The 10,907-nt window shown below is 28.4% G+C and overlaps 1 protein-coding gene across 1 annotated transcript in view; it reads left to right on the top strand.

Annotated features, from left to right (window-relative positions):
* Positions 1-1,604: 1,604 nt before the first annotated feature.
* Positions 1,605-10,907, top strand: part of LOC147806280 (uncharacterized) — a 49,470-nt gene continuing 40,167 nt past the window's right edge. The window contains exon 1 of the mRNA XM_087169094.1: positions 1,605-1,896. Coding sequence (XP_087025220.1) covers positions 1,837-1,896 — 60 coding nt within the window. The 5' untranslated portion in view covers positions 1,605-1,836. The remainder of the gene's footprint in view (positions 1,897-10,907) is intronic.

Genomic DNA, 10,907 nt, shown 5'->3' with positions numbered 1-10,907 from the left:
TGGAAGAGAAGAAATAAATATTTTATGCTCATTTAAAAGATTAAGTTTTTGATTTATTTTTAAATGTAATTCTATTAATAAAGAATCAGCTTAAGTAATGAAAGATATTTTAAAAGATAGAAAATAAATATGTGTATGCCAATTCTGGCATCACACCACAGATGATAGGAAAACCTGTAAAGAACGCCTAAAAAAAGATGTTTTTAAATATATATAAAAATATAAGCATAGCTAAATAGTTTAAGAAAGTTTCATTTTAAACGTGGATAATTTTCTAACTAGAAACGTTAACCAATTTAGTTGTTGCTTATAAATTATAATCAATACAATTTAAATACTACAATTATTAATAAAATATTTTAAGACGGAAAAAAAGAAACGTATTTTCAAAAATGTTTAAGCATATGTTTCACTTTAAACGTGGATAATTTTATTACTAGAAAAGTTAGTTGTTGCTTATAAATTATAACTAATACAATCTAAATGTCACAAGTATTAAGAGAATACGTAAATGAAAATTAAAAAACGAAACGCATTTTGAAAAATGCTTAGACACATGTTTCATTTTAAACGCGGATAATTTTCTAACTAGGAAAGTTAGCCTATTTAGTTGTTGCTTATAAATTATAATCAATGAAATTTAAATACCACAATTATTAAGAGAATATGTTAAGAAGGAAAAAGAGAAACACATTTTTAAAATTGTTTAAATTTATGTTTCATTTTAAGCGTGGATAATTTTATAACTAGAAAAGTTAACCAATTTAGTTGTTGAGTATAAATTATGATCACCACAATTTTAATGACACAACTATTAGCAGAATCCATTAAGAATGATAAAATAAACACATTTTGGAAAATGTGTTAAAAAGGGAGACTTTTTAAATCTGTTTTATTTAAAACGTTAATGATTTTGTAACATGAAAAGTTAACTAAGTTTGTTATTATTTTTAAATTATGATAAAAAAATTCAAACCGCAATTATTGGAGAATATTAAAATAATGAGCAAAAAATTTCTTAATTAAAAAAAAAACACAGAAATTTTAAGAGAATCTGTGTGGACAAAAATATAAAAAATGTGTCAAAAGCTGAAATTTATGTTAAAAATAAATACTTAAGCCTGGCTAATTTCTTAGCAAGAAAATTTAATCAATGTTGTTTTTAATTTTAAATAAGAATCAACACAATTCAAAAAACACAATTATCCGAAGAATATTTAAATCATAATCAACAAAATTTAAAAAACACAATTATTGGCATAATCCTTAACGAAAGCAAATAATAGCCGAGATTAACAAATAGTCGAAATGTAATTAATTATAAGTAATTTTCTCAACAGGTAAAATGCGTTTTATTACTAATTTTAAAATAAACTGTCGAGAAGTTTGAGACTTTTCTATGCTAAATTATTCTTAATTTGTATGCGTTTCGTATAATTGCAAAGAACAAACATGAAACACAATATTCCAGAAGACTTTTATGACCCAGAAAAATAACACCCTTAACAAATCCCCAATTCTACGCTAAATAACCCGTAAAAAAGTTAAGGTATCAAACGTCATATTTAGACGTCACGAAAGGCGGTTCGGAGAGGAAGAGCGCTGTGATCTCTGATTGGGTAGAGAAGCCGGGAACCCAAAAGGCGCGTGGGCGAAATGGAATTGACAGGTATTTGAAAGCATATAAAATTCGAGAACATCTTCATTTTTCTTCCACTTCAAAACTCACTCGATTTACTTCCAACAATTCCCCTCATTTACCAAACGAATTAAAGCGCAAAGAAAATAATTTTTTTTTAATTAAAAAGCAGTCCTAATTTTAATTTTCATTTCAACATGCTGATTCACGTCAGTTGTTTCTTGATGATGTTGATCAATTCAGCGCTTACTGCTCAGGTATGATTAAATGGTTTTTTCATTTATATGTGCAGGTGTAGAACTTTTATGTGAAATTTCACCAAAAGCATGCAAAAAAAAAAAATTTATGTCCGTTTGTAAATATATAATTCTGCAACTTTAATCTAAATGTCATCTATTCATTTAATGTTGTTTTCTCTTAAACGAAGAAAAAATCTGTAAAACGTTTTCATCCAAATATGTTTTACTTATATTTTATTGGTGGTACATAGATTCTAGGCTGAGAAATAATTTAATGCGCTTTATTTTATGTAAAGGAGGTGCGAAATTTTTTTTCCTTAAACATTTTTTTTAATCTTTATTTTCTCTGAAAATATTTATTTCAATTGAAAAACGAGTGATTTAATCAGACGTGTATAATAAACATGAGCGCGCTAATTCCGCTAGCTGAAAATTTGCCACCATCGTGGTAATTTTTTTGCATTGCTAGAAAAAAAAACTTTCTTTTCAAAGAAGTATATCACTTTCGAATTCCCAAAATAAAAATATTATTTTGTTACTCGGTTTCCCACAAGAATTTTCTACGCATTCGAGATTTTATATTTGATTCAAGTAGTTTAAAATCGCACATCGCAACTCGTGCTCATATGTTTTTAAATGACACATCGCGATTCGTATGTAGGCGATATAGGATCGCGCATCGTATTTTTACCGTTATAATCAAATATCGCTTCTCGTATTCACCTGATTTTAAAATCAAACATCGAGATTCGTCTTAACGCTATTTTAAAATCAAACATCGAGATTAGTACCACGCGATTTTAAAATTAAATAACGAGATTCGCATTCACGTAATTTAAAAATCATACATTGAGGTTCATATTCACACAATATAAATAATAAAGTGAGGTGGTGACGAAACGGTTGAAAATACTCACGAGAATTAATCAATTGCTTGCAGTAAGTTTTTTAATTGAGATTCTGTGAAAGCAGAAAGGGTTTCATTTTATCTAAGTCTGGATATAATTTTTTACAGAAATGATTATTATATTTTTTTCTAATTTTCTTTTTAAGCTATTGTTAAATTCATTTCATAATTGAAGGGCTCAGTGGAAGAACCGGTTAACTGAGATTTTGGTCAATTTGAGTAAATGAGAGCTAAAGTTTATACGTTCCTCCTTTTTTTTTTCATTCAATTTTTATCTTTTTAGTATGTTTTGTGAAGATATAACTCTGAAAATTTTTGCTGTTCCAGTTATTTGATTCCAACTCTTTTATAAAGGAAGATTTTGATGATTTTTGTGCTTGTTTTTACGGACTATTTTAAATGTTCTCATCGAATATAATTTTGTTTAAATAGATAAAATAAATATACATATATTTAGACTTATATTCATAGAATAAAATTTTAGCAATCATAATTTGGAACAAACTGGTATCAAATTTCATCTAGACTTGTTAGTCCAAAAGCAGATCAGAAAAGATTCAGAGGCAGCGTGAGCTCAACTTTCGCGGAGTAGATGTTTCACAGCTATGTATCGCTTTAATTGGCGAGAATTCGATAATTTTTGATTTTAAAATAGTATTCTCTTAAGGTATCTTTCTGACTTGTACAAAAACATGATTTTCGGCAAAATTTTCGAAATTGAGTTTATTATAAATTTAGAATCCCTGTACTTTTAGCTTTCTAAAAATACTTTACTTTTGTTTGCCGGTTTTTTCATCCAATGAATACTGAAATAATGTCACTTAGCCGGTTCTTCCACTGAATATCTTCGAAATGAATAGATTTAGCGAAATAAAGGAATGTTTAAATAAAGCTAAATTAAGGACTTTCGCCTAGAAATCTAAAATTTCTTTTGAAAATGTCACTTACCCGGTTCTTCCACTAAGCTTTTCAATTAGAGTAACAAGACATCAAAGTTTTTGGTTAATCGAAATATTTTTAAATCGATATTTAAATAAATTGCAAAAAATCTTTGTGCACATATTATAAGTTTTAAATACAATTATTTATATAGCAGAGTTGCTTAGCCTATTTAAAAAATAAATCAATTTTTAAGTAGAAAATAAATTTATAAATTCTTTATATTTTTCAAATATAATCATTGGTATACAAGTGATGCATATTATTTTATTTTAACAACTGTAAAAATAAACTAAAAATATTACACTCGCAAATTTTAAACTTTTTACGAGTAACAAATCTGTATTGCAAATTATTTTGTCTGAATAATTAAGACATATTTTAAAAGCAAATTTGTGCATATTTATAACTTATTTTAAAATAAATAATTATTATGCCATTGTTTTTTATGAATTCCTACTTAATAATTTCAAAATCCATTTACTTGTGTTAAATGTTGTGAAACCAACTGAAAAGATACTAGAGAGAATTTTCAAAGAAAATTTTTTTTAACTAATTTGAAAAGTCCCTGAATACAAAAAAGGATACATTTTTTAATTAAAAAGTTTCAAGCAATCAACTGTATTTTTTTTGTCAAAAAAATAATGCATTTTCGGCTGAAATCAATTAATAAAAATTAATGCTTAAGCTATGGGAAATATTTTAATTTTCAATTAAAAGAACTACATTCAGAATACACATGTGATAAGTGCATTGTTTACTTCATTAGAAAATGTTTTTTTTTTAATAATTGCGTTTTAAATAAAGTAAAGCTGTAGCACCGGTAATAAATCATAGGTGTCGTCTAGGTTAATGTTCGACCAACGTCATGATGGTAACAATAATGTCAGCATTGTTCACCTACCACCTTTACTTCTAAAACAAGCTTTTACCCATCTGTCATGCTGAAATATGCATAACATATTTCTGAACATTTAAAAACCAAATTATAATCTTATTTAAAAATTTTTCAATAAATAAAAATCATTAATATTTCAACATGACACCATTGATCTGAAAATAAACTTACTGCAAGCCGTTATCGGAGATAAAACCCCGGTCGCTAATTTACAATCCAGCAGACTTTAACGACTAACTCTTTTTTTTTTCTTGGAGACTTTTCTCTCGGCTGTAGTTGGTCACAACTAGAATGCAAGCTTATATTTCCTTTAAAATTTGTGACCAGAGCTAAAAAAAAAAAAAAATTAATTTTTAAATTTAAGAAAATGTCAAACAAAAGATCGGGTCGTTAAAGGCCTCTGGATTGGAAAATCGCGCCCCAGTCCTTCGCAGGGATAGCATAGTACCTTAAACACTTCTCCCTAGCAACCAGGGCTAAAGAGAATAGAAGGGCTAGTTCACTCCGCTCTTAGAACTGAAGTTACGATTTCCCTCCTCATGACGTCACTGGGTCCACAGATCTCGGAAGATGGCACGCAAAAATATTATGATAACTTTGCATCTTACTCTTTGTAAAAATAAGTTAGACTTTTTCTGGTTATTAGCTTTCAGACTTTACGTAAATAACACATTATTTCCATTCATAAACATAGTTTAAAAAAACTTTCTTGGCCAGTATATTAAAAAAATACCATTTTAAACTTATAAAAATATTTTACTAGTTGGCGAAAATGACACTATAAATACTTTATTTTAAAAAGTTCAGTTTTAACTTTAATTATTACGAAAAATAAAAGTATATATCGACACTTTTTTATCTACATATTCTTTTATAACAATAAGTTGAGTTAAATTTACAATCCCCGATTTTAAAATATGTCGTTAATAGCAATTTGTTCATACCTTATCATTAGGAAACATCAGCCTTAAACGATAATTACTGAAACAAAATAATTTAGGTTCATAATGACATTAGAAATTTTACAATTGTTTATAGATATTCAAATTTACGATGGTATAATTTATAGATATTTAAATTTAAGAGAGTATAATTTTTAAAAAAAAATCAAATATTAAGAATAACTACATTAAAAAATATGTTATGAAAGTGCCAAACTTGCTTGAAGTGCCAAACTTGCTTGAAGTGCCAAACTTGCTTGAAGTGCCAAACTTGCTTGAAGAGCCAAACTTGCTTGAAGTGCCAAACTTACTTAAAGTGCCAAATTTACTTAAAGGGCCAAACTTACTTAAAGTGCCAAACTTACATAAAGTGCCAAACTTACTTAAAGTGACAAACTTACTTAAAGTACCAAAAAAAATGCGACCATGAAAGGCAAATAAACAAATATAACACACATTATAGCTTTGAATAATAAAATTCATTATTTCATTTTTAAGAATTTTGATGGGCAACCTTTTAATCGAGCTTTGCAATTAAAATATTGAGGATATGAATCTTACAAAACGTCATATTCTCGTATTTGTTAAATAATGGGGGAAATTTAAATTTCATTAGATAATTCCCAGATTTTTAGAACTCAATATTATTTTTTCGATTATCAGATTAATACATTAAATACATTATTTCGGAAATATATTTTTGACGCTTTTGAATTAAATTTGTAATTGTAAATGTTGTTCAATGAAACTATTGTGTTCAGATAAAATATTTAAAACAAATTAAATGTCTAAATAACATAAGTTTTGATGGAAGAAATCTACTGCATGCACGCAATCAGTTACAATAACCTAACTTCTGATTTTAACTTGCAACTACAATCGAAGTTTAATTAACTTTTTTTAGAAAAAACAATCAAACTGGAAATTGAATCTTTGTTTTAAATCTTTTATTTATGACCTTTATTATGCAGTTTTGCTATGTTTTTTTAAATGCCTCCATTTTGCTGATTGAAGATTTCTACTAAACAATAGATTTCAGGAAATAGTTAAAAATAAAACAAAACTTAAAACATTTTAGATTATTCTTATTTATAAAACGAATTCATGGAATAAATGTAGCAATTTTGATTTAAGTTTCAAATGTTCAATAAATATTTAGTTCGATGAATGATGATATTTCAGGACTTATAGTGATTTAAAAAAAACTTGTATTCTTTTTATCGAATCAAATACTGCACTGAGAAAAAAAATATAGTCAAAACTACCAAAATGTGGTATTATTTACTTATGTTTGTACTCTTTAGGAACAATAAAAAGATCGGTAAATTTTTACCGAAGTACTTTGGTAATGGTTGTGGTAAAATTAACAATAAAATATGATTTCATAATATGGGATAAAATTTGGTAATTTTATTATGATACCTTAGAGCATGGTATTAAAACCATTTATTCAGTTGAATTTACTTTTCAGTGATGTATTTTTTACAAATGTGTGATAATAAGAACTATAATTTAAAAAAAAAATTTGCTGGTAAACCGTTACCATATAAACTCAAATATTACCAAATGAATGGTTTAAATACCGTATATTTTGAATTTATTAACTAGAAATATATTTCTTTTTTACCAGAACTATGTTTAAAATACGAAACGGTAATTCTACTTGAATTGTTTTTCTACGGGTATATAAGTATGCGAAAGTGAAGCATATTGAAAACAAATGCAACTGCATAGCTTTTTAATGATCGCATTTTCATTCTCTGCAAAATACAATGATTCTATTACAAGGGGTTCACCTAAAATATGCTAATTAGTTATTTTCTTATTTTATAACCGTCGTTTAACAGTCAACCCAACTTCATGGGTTTACGACTACTAACGTTCAACTCCGTAGCCTTGTAATTTTGAACTAATCCAGAAGACAAGGAAACTCCTGGATCAGTACCCCCAGAGGTATTGATTTGTTGTGGGAACATGGAGGACTTTGAGACTCGACAGATTTAACGTGCATCAGTCACCATTTACTACACGGGGAGTCTTTGGCCGGCGAGGATCGAACCTACGACCTCTTGGATATGGGCCCAGCGACCTACCGACCAGGCTCTCCCGGCATGCTAATTAATTAGTGAAGACCACAGTTTAGGTTATGAAATTAGACGCAAATTACTTTCCCGAATAAATATCAAATGAGTTTATTTGTATCTTGCCCCGCCCTACTTTAGGGCATACGAGAGTAGACACATTCACAAAGCAGAATAAACATCAAATATTTTTTTTGATGATTTGAAACAGTAGTCAGTCCAAGTCAAAATTTTTGATGGTTTTCCATTGATGGACCAACATAATTTTTGTGATAACCATCAATAATTCCATCATGAACCATTTTATTTTTTGATGGTAAGGATCAATAATTCCATCATGAACCATTTTATTTTTTGATGGTAAGGATCAATAATTCCATCATGAACCATTTTATTTTTTGATGGTAAGGATCAATAATTCCATCATGAACCATTTTATTTTTTGATGGTAAGGATCAATAATTCCATCATGAACCATTTTATTTTTTGATGGTAAGGATCAATAATTCCATCATGAACCATTTTATTTTTTGATGGTAAGGATCAATAATTCCATCATGAACCATTTTATTTTTTGATGGTAAGGATCAATAATTCCATCATGAACCATTTTATTTTTTGATGATAAGGATCAATAATTCCAGCATGAACCATTTTATTTTTTGATGGTAAGGATCAATAATTCCATCATGAACCATTTTATTTCTTGATAGTAACCAACCATCACCACAATGTAGGAATTCTGAATGATTTATGATGGTCCATCATAAGAATAGCAACTTATTGTGATGGTTTGTTCATGCTGAACCATCTGAAATTTCCATCATAGCTTCTTGGAAATCAAATGCTGAAACGATCCTGAACAATCATCACTCCGACGAGGAATTCGGACTGATTTATGATGGTCCAACATAAAAAAAAAACCAGGTTGTTTTCATGGTATATTCCTGAAAACCAACAAGAATTCCAATTAAACCATCATGGAAATATTGGAACCATCATGGATCATCACGGATTGTTGGTCCATGGGAATCAAACTTCTATTGATGGTTAACCATCATAGTATTAGAGTAGAATCATGGAATGATGGAAGTTTGTTGGCATTTCAAGAAACATAAACTCATAATGGAAAATGTTGGATGATGTTGTTGTTGCATACCCTCATCTGGCCTGACGCAGTCAGACCAGATCTATAAACCCGTTGACCTGAATGAAATCGAAGACCAAAAGAGGAGTAGAGTAGATATCTTCCCAGAGAAGATCAAGACAGTCCAGAATATGATCGGCGGAAGCTCGGTGTAGATAGCATTTAGAGTTGAGGGGGTAGGCTTTAGTTCCTTCAGAAATGTTGGATGATGGTGACCATCAAATGATGTTGATCCCTCATGAATCACACGGAAACCAACATAAGTCATCAAAAAATTTTGATAGAACCATCAAGAATTTTGACTTGGGAAGAGCGGTTTAAACTTACAAGGGAAACTAGGGAAGTGTAGCTCGCCAATTTTGAAATAAACTAGTGGGATGTATGCCTTATGAGGAATAGTTTTAGGGGGCAACATTCGTTTCGGCCCATAGAGGGTCCTATGAGACATGAAAAATAATTCAATATATAGAAAAATCGGTCTTTTATCACTTCAATGCAGACTATTAGTTATTGTAAGTGTTTCATACTCCAATTAATTAATTGGCTAATTAATTGATTTGCTTATTAACAAATTAATTAGCAAATTAATTATTTGATCATTAATTAATTAATTACTAATTAATTAATTATTAATTGATTTGTTATTAATTGATTTGTTACTCCGATTAATTTGGAAAAAATTTTTCTAGAAAAAAATTCACAACATTTGTTTTTTTAAATTACTGTACAATTTTTTTTTAAAATTAATCTAACAGGTTTTTCTGAAAAACTACAGAGATATAAAATTTTCGAAATCCATTTTGACAATAAATATGCATTACATAGTACGTGAAAGTACCACAAAATTAATTGGAGTATGAGATAACTACAATAACTAATAGTCTGCATTGAAGTAATAAAATACCGATTTTTCTATATATTGAATTACTTTGTATCTCTCATAGGACCTTCTATGGGCCGAAACGATTGTTGCCCCCTAAAATTATTCCTCATAAGGCATACATCCCACTAGTTTACTTCAAAATTGGCGAGTCACACTTTCCTAGTTTCCCTTGCTAGTATTATTCTTATTAAGCTTGGAACCCATTGGTAAAATTGAACATTACTTGTATTGTAATTTTCTTGCTTCGCATTCTTTCGCATCATTTAAAATCAGAAAAACTTATTTTTTGACACAAGAAGGCCTGCAGCTTAAAACTGAAAAAAAAAAACACCGAAACGAGCGCCATTATTATTTTTATGACATGCTTTCATTTTTGCTTATTGCCATATCCTTGGAATTAGTTAACATTAGGTGGCCTAAAGGAAATCATTTTGACTACTTTCTAACTGCTTTTTCATTTTCAAAAAATTTACAAATAATAATGCATAAATTAATATTTTCTTTCCAAGTGAAGTAAATTTTTTTATTGTTAATATTTACTAATAACTTGTTATAACTGTAAATAATATAAAAAATATTAAAAACTAATTAAATAAATTTCCTCGCACATTCGTTATTATTTCATAATGCAGTCATTTTGACTGCTTTTGGACAATATAGGTATATACTAAGTTTCAGTCTTTCCAGTGTTAATGCAAGCTAATGTGTTTAGACCCTTTTATAAGATTTAATTACAAAAAATGTCCAGATAAATCATATCAGATATAGGCGAGCTAAGAATGACCGACAATTTGAAAAAAATCACTGATGATTATTGGAAGAAGCTGGAAATCTTATTGCTTAAAGAACCAGTTATTACTCTCGCTAAATTATCCGAACAATTTCAAAGTTCATCAATAGATGGTGATGCCTGAACACTCATGTAGAATTTCTTTGTTTTGTTATAAAATTTGTTATGAAGGAAATTATTTTAACAAAAAAAAATCTTTCTTTATTTTTCAAATAACTTTGATTATATTATATGCAATATTTTTAGATCTTTCACAAATTACTTTAGAAGTATGGCAAAAATTACAAAATAAAAATAATCACTAACTTTTTTTCTATTCTCGTAACTAAACTGTTTACGGAATATTTTCCAAATTTTGTGAATTTATGTGTTCATGTTTAAGAAGCTGATGAGAGAAAGTAGTTTTCTTCATTCGGAAAAAAGAACGTTTCTCGTATATTTGA

This window comes from Parasteatoda tepidariorum, chromosome 8 (genome assembly GCF_982258835.1).
Source record: "Parasteatoda tepidariorum strain Cologne lab strain chromosome 8, Ptep-v5.0, whole genome shotgun sequence".
NCBI lineage: Eukaryota > Metazoa > Arthropoda > Arachnida > Araneae > Theridiidae > Parasteatoda > Parasteatoda tepidariorum.
Note: the sequence above shows the minus strand (reverse complement) of the source record. Positions and strands in the feature narration are given on the sequence as shown.